The sequence below is a fragment of the Procambarus clarkii genome, chromosome 60, assembly GCF_040958095.1.
Source record: "Procambarus clarkii isolate CNS0578487 chromosome 60, FALCON_Pclarkii_2.0, whole genome shotgun sequence".
Lineage (NCBI taxonomy): Eukaryota > Metazoa > Arthropoda > Malacostraca > Decapoda > Cambaridae > Procambarus > Procambarus clarkii.
This window is the reverse complement of record NC_091209.1, coordinates 5831054-5848553: the sequence shown is the minus strand read 5'-3', so window position 1 is coordinate 5848553 and position 17500 is coordinate 5831054. Positions and strand designations below refer to the sequence as shown.

The 17500-nt window shown below is 50.7% G+C and overlaps 1 protein-coding gene across 1 annotated transcript; it reads left to right on the top strand.

Annotated features, from left to right (window-relative positions):
* Positions 1 to 6235: 6235 nt before the first annotated feature.
* On the top strand, positions 6236 to 7642 carry LOC123751674 (neurofilament medium polypeptide-like). Its single transcript, XM_069307247.1, has 2 exons — positions 6236 to 6253; positions 7283 to 7642. The coding sequence occupies exons 1-2, from the start codon at positions 6236 to 6238 to the stop codon at positions 7640 to 7642; spliced, it is 378 nt and encodes a 125-aa protein (XP_069163348.1).
* The last annotated feature ends 9858 nt before the right edge of the window (positions 7643 to 17500 follow it).

The window sequence follows — 17500 nt, the reverse complement described above, 5'->3', positions numbered from 1 at the left end:
CCTACGTAAGGCCAGTCTTAGAGTATGCCGCCTCATCATGGAGTCCCCATCTGAAGAAGCATATAATGAAACTGGAAAAGGTTCAGAGGTTTGCAACGAGACTCGTCCCAGAGCTACGAGGGATGGGGTATGAAGAGCGCCTGAGGGAACTGTGCCTTACGACACTAGAAAGAAGAAGGGAGAGGGGGGACATGATAGGAACGTATAAGATACTCAGAGGAATTGACAGAGTGGACATAGACGAAATGTTCACACGGAATAGCAACAGAACGAGAGGACATGGATGGAAGCTTGAAACTCAGATGAGTCACAGAGATGTAAGGAAGTTTTCTTTTAGCGTGAGAGTAGTGGGGAAATGGAATGCACTTCAGGAACAGGTTGTGGAAGCAAATACTATTCATAATTTTAAAACCAGGTATGATAGGGAAATGGGACAGGAGTCATTGCTGTAAACAACCGATGCTCGAAAGGCGGGATCCAAGAGTCAATGCTCGATCCTGCAAGCACATATAGGTGAGTACACACATACACACACACACACACACACACACACACACACATACACACACACATACACACACACACACACACACACACACACACACACACACACACACACACACACACACATACACACACACACACACACACACACACACACACACACATACACACATACACACACACACACACACACACACACACACACACAAACACACACACACACACACACACACACACACACACACACAAACACACACACACACACACAGTAGGAAACAATGTTTAGAGGAATGACAAAAAGTGTGGCAGTGATTTACACTCACCAAGAGAACCACACAAGATGGAGACAAGACATAAAAACAGTCCTGCGTAACTATCATTTAAAGACGTGCTGAACTATCCCTGAAAGTGAGAACAACGCTGTTAGTAATGGGAAACTTTAATGATGGACATTTTGACTGGTAAGCAGTAGCTCCGAGAGGTGTAGAAGAGACGTGGAGAGCGAAGCTGGTAGAAGTAGCAGAAAGTAACTTCCTATTATAACATGCTAGGGGGGAATTATTGAGAATGGGGAGAGATTTAAGAACATTGAGTATGAAATATCAATGTGGGCCAGTGAGCATTATGTTTCATTTTGATGACCAGACCACACACTAGAAATTGAAGGAACGACGACGTTTCGGTCCGTCCTGGACCATTCTCAAGTCGATTGAGAATGGTCTGGTCGGTAAATCGACTTGAGAATGGTCCAGGACGGACCGAAACGTCGTCGTCCCTTCACCTTCTAGTGTGTGGTCTGGTCAACATACTTCAGCCACGTTATTGTGACTCCTCGCTTGCATTATGTGTAATGTTTAGTTATTACCAAGATTACGGAAAGTGGAAGTGTGGAAGCTTTACCTAAAGGCGACCACCAGAAGATAACACATCTCTTAAACACACTCAAAAGACATGATAGCTTCATGAACAAATCCGACATAGAACCCCGACATATAAAAACACAAAATATACCAATAGAGGTTCTAAAATGTGCAACAAGGCTCGTGTCTGAGTTAAGGGACTGGGAGCTGTGAAGAACGACTGAAGGGAACACGACCACACTACCCTGGAGGAAAGGTGGAATATGCAGAAATGATCCCGACATACAAGATTTAATGGGAATGAAACAATGAAACAAGTACCTAGAGAAGCAGTGTTCAAAGAGAGGAAGAGTAGAGTTAGAGGATATAACTCTACACTGGAGACACAGAGGAGTGAAATATATCATAAATATAGAAATAGAAGTGAAAAATATTTTATTAAGTCTGACAGAATTTACCTACTTAAAATTATCTGTTAGATTAAGGACCTGCCCGAACCGCTGCGCGTACTAGTGGCTTTACAAGAGTGTAAATACTGTACCACGCTATGTATTCTCACAAACCCAATGTTCCTTCTTGTATATAAATAAATAAATAAATAAATAAATAAATAAATAAATAAATAAATATCAGAATAAACTTCCTCAGTTTAAGAGTCGTAAACACAGTATTAAACCCAAATATGATAAGAAAAGCGATGAAAAAAAGTTATTACATTGTACTGCTGATGGTGGAGAGGCGGGGCTTAGGAACAGAGGCTCGACCTTGTTGACTAGACCACACACTAGAAGGTGAAGGGACGACGAGGTTTCGGTCCGTCCTGGACCATTCTCAAGTTGATTCTCAAGTCTTTGGACCTTGCCAGCTCATGCAAGTCAGCAGCCACGCCACACATAATATATTAAGTAAAGACGTCCATCTTAAAGAGACCGTGTCATGCGGGTCAATAATTACTTACAAAATTAACCTAAAACAACATTCATTTCACTGATAATGCCATAAGAAAATACAGATATAAGATTATATCAGGCTGCAGAAGGCCTATTGGTCCATACGAGGCAGGTCATATTGGTCCATACGAGGCAGGTCCTATTGGTCCATACGAGGCAGTTCCTATTGGTCCATACGAGGCAGGTCCTATTGGTCCATACGAGGCAGCTCCTATTGGTCCATTCGAGGCAGCTCCTATTGGTCCATACGAGGCAGCTCCTATTGGTCCATACGAGGCAGCTCCTATTGGTCCATACGAGGCAGCTCCTATTGGTCCATACGAGGCAGCTCCTATTAGTCCATACGAGGCAGGTCCTATTGGTCCATACGAGGCAGCTCCTATTGGTCCATACGAGGCAGCTCCTATTAGCCCATACGAGGCAGCTCCTATTGGTCCATACGAGGCAGCTCCTATTGGTCCATACGAGGCAGCTCCTATTGGTCCATACGAGGCAGCTCCTATTGGTCCATAGGAGGCAGCTCCTATTGGTCCATAGGAGGCAGCTCCTATTAGCCCATACGAGGCAGCTCCTATTGGTCCATACGAGGCAGCTGCTATTGGTCCATACGAGGCAGCTCCTATTGGTCCATAGGAGGCAGCTCCTATTGGTCCATAGGAGGCAGCTCCTATTGGTCCATACGAGGCAGCTCCTATTAGCCCATACGAGGCAGCTCCTATTGGTCCATACGAGGCAGCTCCTATTGGTCCATACGAGTCAGCTCCTATTAGCCCATACGAGGCAGCTCCTATTGGCCCATACGAGGCAGCTGCTATTGGTCCATACGAGGCAGCTCCTATTGGTCCATACGAGGCAGCTCCTATTGGTCCATACGAGGCAGCTCCTATTGGTCCATACGAGGCAGCTCCTATTGGTCCATACGAGGCAGCTCCTATTGGCCCATACGAGGCAGCTCCTATTGGTCCATACGAGGCAGCTCCTATTGGTCCATACGAGGCAGCTCCTATTTATATCCACCAAACCCATTCATATGTTTGTCTGACCTGCGCATGAAACACTGGGGCACAAGACCCCCACGGATCTTATGACATAGTTGAAGGTGTGTGTGTGTGTGTGTGTGTGTGTGTGTGTGTGTGTGTGTGTGTGTGTGTGTGTGTGTGTGTGTGTGTGTGTGTGTGTGTGTGTGTGTACTCACCTACTTGTGCTTGCGGGGGTTGAGCTCTGGCTCTTTGGTCCCGCCTCTCAACTGTCAATCAACAGGTGTACAGGTTCCTGAGCCTATTGGGCTCTGTCATATCTACACTTGAAACTGCGTATGGAGTCAGCCTCCACCACATCACTGCCTAGTGCAATCCATCCGTTAACTACTCTGACACTGAAAAAGTTCCTTCTAACGTCTGTGTGTGTGTGTGTGTGTGTGTGTGTGTGTGTGTGTGTGTGTGTGTGTGTGTGTGTGTGTGTGTGTGTGTGTGTGTGTGTGCGTGTGTGCAACATCCGGGAAGTGAATGCTGGTGCGCAGTGTGACAGTCACCTTGCGGTTGCGCACTTGGCCTGTGCCACCTTGGGTCACATCATACACGTCAACACTCTGGCCACTTAAAAGCGCCCAAACTCCACCAATTTACACCGCTCCCCTTTATATATATATATATATATATATATATATATATATATATATATATATATATATATATATATATATATATATTATTCTTAATGCTGGGATGGAGGAGTGGGAATGACGCGACATTACGCAAACCAGAAGCTTAGTTTGCGTCCTTAGTTATAGTCTTAGTTTAAGAAGAACAAGTGAATGAGATGAACAGGTGGAGAGAGATGTCTATGAGGCAGGCCTCTCCTGCCTTCCCCGGCCTAACCTGCCTCCCTGGCCTAGCCTGCCACCCTGGCCTAGCCTGCCTCCCTGCCCTAGCCTGCCTCCCTGGCCTTGCCTGCCACCCTGGCTTAGCCTGCCACCCTGGCCTAGCCTGCCTCCCTGGCCTAGCCTGCCTCCCTGGCCTAGCCTGCCACCCTGGCCTAGCCTGCCTCCCTGGCCTAGCCTGCCACCCTGGCCTAGCCTGCCTCCCTGGCCTAGCCTGCCTCCCTGGCCTAGCCTGCCTCCCTGGCCTTGCCTGCCACCCTGGCTTAGCCTGCCTCCCTGGCCTAGCCTGCCTCCCTGGCCTAGCCTGCCTCCCTGGCCTAGCCTGCCTCCCTGGCCTAGCCTGCCTCCCTGGCCAAGCCTGCCCTAGCCTGCCTCCCTGGCCTAGCCTGCCTCCCTGCCCTAGCCTGCCTTCCTGTCCTAGCCTGCCTTCCTGGCCTAGCCTGCCTTCCTGGCCTAGCCTGCCTCCCTGGCCAAGCCTGCCCTAGCCTGCCTCCCTGGCCTAGCCTGCCTCCCTGCCCTAGCCTGCTTTCCTGCCCTAGCCTGCCTTCCTGGCCTAGCCTGCCCCCTGCCCTAGCCTGCCACCCCCGGCCTAGCCTGCCCCCTGCCCTAGCCTGCCTCCCTGGCCTAGCCTGCCTTCCTGGCCTAGCCTGCCTCCCTGGCCAAGCCTGCCCTAGCCTGCCTCCCTGGCCTAGCCTGCCTCCTTGCCCTAGCCTGCCTTCCTGGCCTAGCCTGCCTTCCTGGCCTAGCCTGCCTCCCTGGCCAAGCCTGCCCTAGCCTGCCTCCCTGGCCTAGCCTGCCTCCCTGCCCTAGCCTGCCTTCCTGCCCTAGCCTGCCTTCCTGGCCTAGCCTGCCCCCTGCCCTAGCCTGCCACCCCCGGCCTAGCCTGCCTCCCTGCCCTAGCCTGCCTCCGTGGCCTAGCCTGCGACCCCTGGCCTAGCCTGCCTCCCTGCCCTAGCCTGCCTCCCTGGCCTATCCTGCCACCCCCGGCCTAGCCTGCCTCCCTGCCCTAGCCTGCCTCCCTGGCCTAGCCTGCCTCCCTGGCCGCGCCTGCCTCCCTGGCTTAGCCTGCCTCCCTGCCCTAGCCTGCCTCCCTGCCCTAGCCTGCCTCCCTGGCCTAGCCTGCCTCCCTGCCCTAGCCTGCCTTCCTGCCCTAGCCTGCCTTCCTGGCCTAGCCTGCCCCCTGCCCTAGCCTGCCACCCCCTGCCCTAGCCTGCCTCCCTGCCCTAGCCTGCCTCCGTGGCCTAGCCTGCGACCCCTGGCCTAGCCTGCCTCCCTGCCCTAGCCTGCCTCCCTGGCCTATCCTGCCACCCCCGGCCTAGCCTGCCTCCCTGCCCTAGCCTGCCTCCCTGGCCTAGCCTGCCTCCCTGGCCGCGCCTGCCTCCCTGGCTTAGCCTGCCTCCCTGCCCTAGCCTGCCTCCCTGGCCTAGCCTGCCTCCCTGGCTTAGCCTGCCTCCCTGGCCTAGCCTGCCTCTTTGGCCTAGCCTGCCTCCCTGGCCTAGCCTGCCTCCCTGCCCTAGCCTGCCACCCTGCCCTAGCCTGCCCCCCTGGCCTAGCCTGCCACCCTGCCCTAGCCTGCCCCCCTGGCCTAGCCTGCCTCCCTGCCCTAGCCTGCCTCCCTGGCCTAGCCTGCCTCCCTGCCCTAGCCTGCCTCCCTGGCCTAGCCTGCCTCCCTGCCCTAGCCTGCCTCCCTGGCCTAGCCTGCCTCCCTGGCCTAGCCTGCCTCCCTGGCCTAGCCTATCCCTGGAATAGCCTGCCTCCCTGCCCTAGCCTGCCCCCCTGACCTAGCCTGCCACCCTGCCCTAGCCTGCCCCCCTGCCCTAGCCTGCCTCCCTGCCCTAGCCTGCCTTCCTGCCCTAGCCTGCCTCCCTGCCCTAACCTGCCTCCCTGCCCTAGCCTGCCTCCCTGCCCTAGCCTGCCTCCCTGGCCTAGCCTGCCACCCCTGCCCTAGCCTGCCTCCCTGCCCTAGCCTGCCCCCCTGGCCTAGCCTGCCTCTCTGCCCTAGCCTGCCCCCCTGGCCTAGCCTGCCCCCCTGGCCTAGCTTCATGCACGACAAGTTCAAGGTGAGCGAGATGTCTTGCACGACTGACCGGAGGCACCGGAGGCGACCTCTCCGGGCTAGCAAGATTCAGCCTCACACATTACTCCGGTTTCATCAAGGAATGTATTTCTGCTTCTCGGAAATACATTACATTCTAAACTCTCTATATACACTGAGAGTTTAGTCCTGGACTTAAGCTTGGACTGAATTATACTTGCCGTCTGGTCAGTAATTACCGGTGGTGGACATGACCACTCCAGAGGTTGAAGGGGCCTTCAGCCCAACCAAACTATGCAATTGTATCGTCAATCATCCGACTAATCTGACGGATGAATGACGCCACGAATAATTCACTGAATGTTTGAGATGTGAATTAGTGCATTCATGATATGTGTCATGAGTCAAACTCACCTTTGGGATTCTGCCAACAGTTCTTCAGATGTGTACACTTATATCCACTGTATTTGGGCTCATTTTTCTGAAATCATTAGTTCATCCAACGTTAGATATGGAGCGGGAATTGTCGTTAACAGTGACGGTAGTTTAGCTGTTACAGTTTGGCTGTTACCATCATCAGTTTGGATGAATATTTGGGTCTTTGTTGATCTCGTAGAGCAGTGTCGTGGCCCCTTACTCCAGTCAGCCACACGACGCGTAATGCTTCCATAGTTACACCACTCCCAGTACACTCCCAGTACTACCCCTATACCCCAGGGGACGGTAACAGACCCCAGTACACCCCCAGTACTCCCCCTACACCCCCGAGGACGACAACAGACCCCAGTACCACCAGTACACCCCCTACACCCCCGGGGACAGCAACAGACCCCAGTACCACTAGTACACCCCCGGGGACGACAACAGACCCCAGTACCACCAGTACACCCCCGGGGACAGCAAGAGACCCCAGTACCACCAGTACACCCCCGGGGACAGCAACAGACCCCAGTACCACCAGTACACCCCCGGGGACAGCAACACACCCCAGTACCACCAGTACACCCCAGGGGTACTTATCCAGGAGCCTTCAACAGTGTAGTGTGGAGAGCAGCAGAATAATGAGGTCAGTGTCTTGACCTGCCCCGAGGCCCTCACTCCCGAGGCCCTCACCCCCGAGGCCCTCACCCCCGAGGCCCTCACCCCCGAGGCCCTCACCCCCGAGTCCCTCACTCCCGAGGCCCTCACCCCCGAGGCCCTCACTCCCGAGGCCCTCACCCCCGAGGCCCTCACCCCCGAGGCCCTCACCCCCGAGGCCCTCACCCCCGAGGCCCTCACTCCCGAGGCCCTCACCCCCGAGGCCCTCACCCCCGAGGCCCTCACCCCCGAGGCCCTCACCCCCGAGGCCCTCACTCCCGAGGCCCTCACCCCCGAGGCCCTCACCCCCGAGGCCCTCATGATGGTGAGGAGATGATGAAGGTCTTGATGGTCTCCTTGATCTTTCATGTCCCGTAAGACTACACACAGAGCCATTTCATATACATTTATTAGTAGTATTATTTTCTACCATAGACGTGGCCTTTACGAGAGTAACCAGAGTATATATATATATATATATATATATATATATATATATATATATATATATATATATATATATATATATATATATATATATATATATATATATATATATATATAACTGAAAACTCACACCCCAGAAGTGACTCGAACCCATACTCCCAGGAGCAACGCAACTGGTATGTACAAGACGCCTTAATCCACTTGACCATCACGACCGGACAAAATGAGGTGATAGCCGAGGCTATTTGAACCACCCCACCGCCGGCACTCGGATAGTAATCTTGGGCATAGCATTTTACCAAATCACCTCATTCTTTGGGGCACACGTGAGGAACACATTCAGGCTTGTTCGCATATATATATATATATATATATATATATATATATATATATATATATATATATATATATGCAACTGAGTTTTCAGTTGCATATAGTCCTGGGGACCATTCAGGCTTGTTCGCATATATATACATTTTCTTCTGTCCTCCATGGACAGGGTTAGGGATCTGTTGGAAATCATGCTGTTAAGTGATTTAATGGGTTACCTGGAACGTACCTGGAGAGGGTTCTAAGAGTTCTTCTACTCCCCGAGCCCGGCCCGAGGCAAGGCTCGAATCCATCACAGCCACAGGGCGTGACTGTAGTGCTTTTACGAGGCTAACCAACATATGTAAATACTTACATTTACGTCTGTCCTGCATAGTGTTTGTGGTATGATCGCTTACACATTATGTGGTTAATGTGTGCGTTTACAAAGGTGAACTGCAATTCTGACTACGTTACACATATATACATAGATGTATATATATGTACATATATCGTGTATAGACCAAATTTCGAGCTTGCGGTTTAAACGAATGAGAGTGCCTGAGGTTATTTTTGTTTTAATTATATTATATGGTTGTGTTAGGACGGCGTCTTTGGTCATTTAAACAAATAAACTGCGCTAGCACAGAGAACAAGTACTTTCCTTGTTCCCTTGTTATCCTCAATGCCACACAACTACATCTACAGACCAAAAAAACAATAACAAAATAAACACTAGACAAAAATCCGGCGATCTACAGATCAGCCGATTTATAGAATAAGGGATAATGCGACTCAAGGTCCTTCGATAAAATAAAAAACTGCATTAGAGCCAAGAAACAGGTTTGTGAAGGGCAGCGAGAGGTGTGGTGCCGGGTTCAAGGCGCTGGCCACTGTCTCATCTGGTAACACTGTATTCTCTCCCGGCACAGATAGCCTTTATATAGCTACTAACACCGCACTCATGATTGCTAGGAGGATAGCCGTGTGGACCCGGCGGCGCCGTACGCTCAGGTCTCAGCTTCAACGTCGTTGTGAAATATGAACAACTTTATATATCGTATAAGGATTAGATGGGATGTAGATGCATTTAGCTAGGTGAGATTAAGTTTTAGGTTAGATTAGGTAAGGCTAGGTTGGGTTATATTAGGCTAGGTTGGGTTAGGTAAGGCTAGGTTGGGTTATATTAGGCTAGGTTGGGTTAGGTTATCTTGAGATGAGATGATTTCGGGACTTAGTGTCCCCACGGCCCGGTCCTCGACCAGGCCTCCACCCCCAGGAAGCAGCCCAGAGCAGCTGTCTAACTCCCAGGTACCTATTTACTGCTAGGTAACAGGGGGCTATCTTGAGATTATCTTGAGATGATTTCGGGGCTTTAGTGTCCCCGCGGCCCGGTCCTCGACCAGGCCTCCACCCCCAGGAAGCAGCCCGTGACAGCTGACTAACACCCAGGTACCTATTTTACTGCTAGGTAACAGGGGCATAGGGTGAATGAAACTCTGCCCATTGTTTCTCGCCGGCGCCTGTGATCGAACCCAGGACCACAGGATCACAAGTCCAGCGTGCTGTCCGCTCGGCCGACTGGCTCCCTAATCAGCATCAGGCATCAGTGTGAAAGAAACATTTTGCCCATTTGTCTCCGCCTCCACCGGGGATCGAACTCGGAACCTTAGGACTACGAATCCGAAGCGCTGTCCACTCAGCTGCCATTCGTGGAACCCAGGTTAGGTTAGGTTGGGTTAGGTTACGTAAAGATGGGTATAAAATCCGCTAGAGGGCCATCTACTGTACGAACCAACTTTTACCCAATTAGTACACTGAGAGAAGTGTCAACATGCAAGAGTTCGCAACACTCTCCCTCTACAGTAAGAGGCAGAACTGGCCGACCTCTCACAGTGTTCACGAGAGAACCGGATAAACACCTTCAAAGGATACCTGATCTACCAGGCTGTGATTCATCTGTCAGGCTGTGAGCATTTGCCAGCGACAGATCACCAACTATAGGAACCCTGGTCAGAGACCGGGCCGCGGGGATGATGATCCCGGAACCAACAGTAGGTAGGCAACAGGTTGCACAAGTTTATTGACTGTGAACGCCAGTGGGTCAGCATTTGTTATTGTGTTCTCTGTGTTCAGAATGTTCAGCACCTCACTCACCTCACACTCACCTCACTCACAACACACTCACCTCACTCTCAACACACTCACCTTACTCTCAACACACTCACCTCACTCTCAACACACTCACCTCACTCTCAACACACTCACCTCACTCACCTCACTCACCTCACTCACAACACACTCACCTCACTCTCAACACACTCACCTCACTCACAACACACTCACCTCACTCTCAACACACTCACCTCACTCACAACACACTCACCTCACTCTCAACACACTCGCCTCACTCACCTCACTCTCAACACACTCACCTCACTCTCAACACACTCGCCTCACTCACAACACACTCACCTCACTCTCAACACACTCACCTCACTCTCAACACACTCACCTCACTCTCAACACACTCACCTCACTCACCTCACTCTCAACACACTCACCTTACTCTCAACACACTCACCTCACTCTCAACACACTCACCTCACTCTCAACACACTCGCCTCACTCACCTCACTCTCAACACACTCACCTCACTCTCAACACACTCGCCTCACTCACCTCACTCTCAACACACTCACCTTACTCTCAACACACTCACCTCACTCTCAACACACTCACCTCACTCTCATCACACTCACCTCACTCTCAACACACTCACCTCACTCTCAACACACTCACCTCACTCACAACACACTCACCTCACTCTCAACACACTCACCTCACTCTCAACACACTCACCTCACTCTCAACACACTCACCTTACTCTCAACACACTCACCTCACTCTCAACACACTCACCTCACTCTCAACACACTCGCCTCACTCTCAACACACTCACCTCACTCACAACACACTCACCTCACTCTCAACACACTCACCTCACTCTCAACACACTCACCTCACTCTCAACACACTCACCTTACTCTCAACACACTCACCTCACTCTCAACACACTCACCTTACTCTCAACACACTCGCCTCACTCTCAACACACTCACCTCACTCTCAACACACTCGCCTCACTCACCTCACTCTCAACACACTCACCTTACTCTCAACACACTCGCCTCACTCACCTCACTCACAACACACTCACCTTACTCTCAACACACTCACCTCACTCTCAACACACTCACCTCACTCTCAACACACTCGCCTCACTCACCTCACTCTCAACACACTCACCTTACTCTCAACACACTCGCCTCACTCACCTCACTCACAACACACTCTCCTCACTCTCAACACACTCACCTCACTCTCAACACACTCACCTCACTCTCAACACACTCGCCTCACTCACCTCACTCACAACACACTCACCTCACTCTCAACACACTCACCTCACTCTCAACACTCGCCTCACTCACCTCACTATCAACACACTCACCTCACTCACAACACACTCACCTCACTCTCAACACACTCACCTCACTCTCAACACACTCACCTCACTCTCAACACACTCACCTCACTCTCAACACACTCGCCTCACTCACCTCACTCTCAACACACTCACCTCACTCTCAACACACTCACCTCACTCTCAACACACTCACCTCACTCTCAACACACTCGCCTCACTCACCTCACTCACAACACACTCACCTCACTCTCAACACACTCACCTCACTCTCAACACACTCACCTCACTCTCAACACACTCTCCTCACTCTCAACACACTCGCCTCACTCACCTCACTCTCAACACACTCACCTCACTCTCAACACACTCACCTCACTCTCAACACACTCACCTCACTATCAACACACTCACCTCACTCTCAACACACTCACCTCACTATCAACACACTCACCTCACTCTCAACACACTCACCTCACTATCAACACACTCACCTCACACTCAACACACTCACCTCACTATCAACACACTCACCTCACTATCAACACACTCACCTCACACTCAACACACTCACCTCACTATCAACACACTCACCTCACACTCAACACACTCACCTCACTCTCAACACACTCACCTCACTCTCAACACACTCACCTCACTATCAACACACTCACCTCACACTCAACACACTCACCTCACTATCAACACACTCACCTCACTCTCAACACACTCACCTCACTCTCAACACACTCACCTCACTCTCAACACACTCACCTCACTCTCAACACACTCACCTCACTCTCAACACACTCACCTCACTCTCAACACACTCACCTCACTCTCAACACACTCACCTCACTCTCAACACACTCACCTCACTATCAACACACTCACCTCACACTCAACACACTCACCTCACTATCAACACACTCACCTCACTCTCAACACACTCACCTCACTCACAACACACCACACACTCACCTCACTCTCAACACACTCACCTCACTCTCAACACACTCACCTCACACCCAACACACTCACCTCACACTCAACACACCACACACTCACCTCACTCTCAACACACTCACTTCACACTCAACACACCACACACTCACCTCACTCTCAACACACTCACCTCACTATCAACACACTCACCTCACTATCAACACACTCACCTCACTCTCAACACACTCACCTCACTCTCAACACACTCACCTCACTCTCAACACACTCACCTCACTCTCAACACACTCACCTCACTCTCAACACACTCACCTCACTCACAACACACTCACCTCACTCTCAACACACTCACCTCACTCACAACACACTCACCTCACTCTCAACACACTCGCCTCACTCACCTCACTCTCAACACACTCACCTCACTCTCAACACACTCGCCTCACTCACAACACACTCACCTCACTCTCAACACACTCACCTCACTCTCAACACACTCACCTCACTCTCAACACACTCACCTCACTCACCTCACTCTCAACACACTCACCTTACTCTCAACACACTCACCTCACTCTCAACACACTCACCTCACTCTCAACACACTCGCCTCACTCACCTCACTCTCAACACACTCACCTCACTCTCAACACACTCGCCTCACTCTCAACACACTCACCTTACTCTCAACACACTCACCTCACTCTCAACACACTCACCTCACTCTCATCACACTCACCTCACTCTCAACACACTCACCTCACTCTCAACACACTCACCTCACTCACAACACACTCACCTCACTCTCAACACACTCACCTCACTCTCAACACACTCACCTCACTCTCAACACACTCACCTTACTCTCAACACACTCACCTCACTCTCAACACACTCACCTCACTCTCAACACACTCGCCTCACTCTCAACACACTCACCTCACTCACAACACACTCACCTCACTCTCAACACACTCACCTCACTCTCAACACACTCACCTCACTCTCAACACACTCACCTCACTCTCAACACACTCACCTCACTCTCAACACACTCACCTTACTCTCAACACACTCGCCTCACTCTCAACACACTCACCTCACTCTCAACACACTCGCCTCACTCACCTCACTCTCAACACACTCACCTTACTCTCAACACACTCGCCTCACTCACCTCACTCACAACACACTCACCTTACTCTCAACACACTCACCTCACTCTCAACACACTCACCTCACTCTCAACACACTCGCCTCACTCACCTCACTCTCAACACACTCACCTTACTCTCAACACACTCGCCTCACTCACCTCACTCACAACACACTCTCCTCACTCTCAACACACTCACCTCACTCTCAACACACTCACCTCACTCTCAACACACTCACCTCACTCACAACACACTCACCTCATTCTCAACACACTCACCTCACTCTCAACACTCGCCTCACTCACCTCACTATCAACACACTCACCTCACTCACAACACACTCACCTCACTCTCAACACACTCACCTCACTCTCAACACACTCACCTCACTCTCAACACACTCGCCTCACTCACCTCACTCTCAACACACTCACCTCACTCTCAACACACTCACCTCACTCTCAACACACTCACCTCACTCTCAACACACTCGCCTCACTCACCTCACTCACAACACACTCACCTCACTCTCAACACACTCACCTCACTCTCAACACACTCACCTCACTCTCAACACACTCCTCACTCTCAACACACTCGCCTCACTCACCTCACTCTCAACACACTCACCTCACTCTCAACACACTCACCTCACTCTCAACACACTCACCTCACTATCAACACACTCACCTCACTCTCAACACACTCACCTCACTATCAACACACTCACCTCACTCTCAACACACTCACCTCACTATCAACACACTCACCTCACACTCAACACACTCACCTCACTATCAACACACTCACCTCACTATCAACACACTCACCTCACACTCAACACACTCACCTCACTATCAACACACTCACCTCACACTCAACACACTCACCTCACTCTCAACACACTCACCTCACTCTCAACACACTCACCTCACTATCAACACACTCACCTCACACTCAACACACTCACCTCACTATCAACACACTCACCTCACTCTCAACACACTCACCTCACTCTCAACACACTCACCTCACTCTCAACACACTCACCTCACTCTCAACACACTCACCTCACTCTCAACACACTCACCTCACTCTCAACACACTCACCTCACTCTCAACACACTCACCTCACTCTCAACACACTCACCTCACTATCAACACACTCACCTCACACTCAACACACTCACCTCACTATCAACACACTCACCTCACTCTCAACACACTCACCTCACTCACAACACACCACACACTCACCTCACTCTCAACACACTCACCTCACTCTCAACACACTCACCTCACACCCAACACACTCACCTCACACTCAACACACCACACACTCACCTCACTCTCAACACACTCACTTCACACTCAACACACCACACACTCACCTCACTCTCAACACACTCACCTCACTATCAACACACTCACCTCACTATCAACACACTCACCTCACTCTCAACACACTCACCTCACTATCAACACACTCACCTCACTATCAACACACTCACCTCACTATCAACACACTCACCTCACTATCAACACACTCACCTCACTATCAACACACTCACCTCACTATCAACACACTCACCTCGCTCTCAACACACTCACCTCACTATCAACACACTCACCTCACAACACACTCACCACACACTCAACACACTCACCTCACTCACAACACACTCACCTCACTCACCTCACAACACACTCACAACACACTCAACACACCAATCTGGGTCACTGTGGTCATGGGCCGCTGGTTAAGAAAGTGTTATCCTTGCTAGGAGTGGAATAAGACGTTTGATATCTTACCACAAGTACATCTTAACCCGAAATACCTGTTGGGTTATCGTGGTGGCTATCCTCGTGAAGATACTTCACGGGGTACGACTTACACTCGTTATCAATAGGTGGGTCATCAATAGGTGGGTTATCAATAGATGGGCTATCAATAGGCGGGTTATCAATAGGTGGGTCATCAATAGGTAGGTCATCAATTGGTGGGTCATCAAAAGCTGTGTCATCAATAACTGTGTCATCAATAACTGTGTCATCAATAGCTGTGTCATCAATAACTGTGTCATCAGTAGTTGTGTTATTAATTGCTGGGTCATCAATAGCGCTATCACAACATATCATTATCATTGTCATCAATACGTTCATCATCAAAAGCTTCTTCAGCCATAACAGCTTCATCAATATTTTCCTCATAATTGTCATCATCAGTAGCTTCGTTAACACCTTTATCATCAATATATCATCATCAACAGCATCATCAATGACCATCAACAAGCTGTAGATCATCTTGAAGACTCAACATGTTGCAACATCACTCAAATAAAACGTTAAGACAACAACAACATTTGCAGGTTAAGAAATAATACAATTCCTTAATGCAGAACTGCGATATTCACAGACAAGTGTGTGTGTGTGTGTGTGTGTGTGTGTGTGTGTGTGTGTGTGTGTGTGTGTGTGTGTGTGTGTGTGTGTGTGTGTGTGTGTGTGTGTGTACTCACCTCACCTGTGTGTGTGTGTGTGTGTGTGTGTGTGTGTGTGTGTGTGTGTGTGTGTGTGTGTGTGTGTGTGGGTGTGTGTGTGTGTGTGTGTGTGTGTGTGTGTACTCACCTCACCTGTGTGTGTGTGTGTGTGTGTGTGTGTGTGTGTGTGTGTGTGTGTGTGTGTGTGTGTGTGTGTGTGTGTGTGTGTACTCACCTCACCTGTGTGTGTGTGTGTGTGTGTGTGTGTGTGTACTCACCTCACCTGTGTGTGTGTGTGTGTGTGTGTGTGTGTGTGTGTGTGTGTGTGTGTGTGTGTGTGTGTGTGTGTGTGTGTGTGTGTGTACTCACCTCACCTGTGTGTGGGTGTGTGTGTGTGTGTGTGTGTGTGTGTGTGTGTGTGTGTGTGTGTGTGGGTGTGGGTGTACTCACCTCACCTGTGTGTGTGTGTGTGTGTGTGTGTGTGTGTGTGTGTGTGTGTGTGTGTGTGTGTGTGTGTGTGTGTGTGTGTGTGTGTACGTGTACTCACCTCACCTGTGTGTGTGTGTGTGTGTGTGTGTGTGTGTGTGTGTGTGTGTGTGTGTGTGTGTGTGTGTGTGTGTGTGTACTCACCTCACCTGTGTGTGTGTGTGTGTGTGTGTGTGTGTGTGTGTGTGTGTGTGTGTGTGTGTGTGTGTGTGTGTGTGTGTGTGTGTGTGTGTACTCACCTCACCTGTGTGTGTGTGTGTGTGTGTGTGTGTGTGTGTGTGTGTGTGTGTGTGTGTGTGTGTGTGTGTACTCACCTCACCTGTGTGTGTGTGTGTGTGTGTGTGTGTGTGTGTGTGTGTGTGTGTGTGTGTGTGTGTGTGTGTGTGTGTGTACTCACCTCACCTGTGTGTGTGTGTGTGTGTGTGTGTGTGTGTGTGTGTGTGTGTGTGTGTGTGTGTACTCACCTCACCTGTGTGTGTGTGTGTGTGTGTGTGTGTGTGTGTGTGTGTGTGTGTGTGTGTGTGTGTGTGTGTGTGTGTGTGTGTGTGTACTCACCTCACCTGTGTGTGTGTGTGTGTGTGTGTGTGTGTGTGTGTGTGTGTGTGTGTGTGTGTGTGTGTGTGTGTGTGTGTGTGTGTGTGTGTACTCACCTCACCTGTGTGTGTGTGTGTGTGTGTGTGTGTGTGTGTGTGTGTGTGTGTGTGTGTGTGTGTGTGTGTGTGTGTGTGTACTCACCTCACCTGTGTGTGTGTGTGTGTGTGTGTGTGTACTCACCTCACCTGTGTGTGTGTGTGTGTGTGTGTGTGTGTGTGTGTGTGTGTGTGTGTGTGTGTGTGTGTGTGTGTGTGTGTGTGTGTGTACTCACCTCA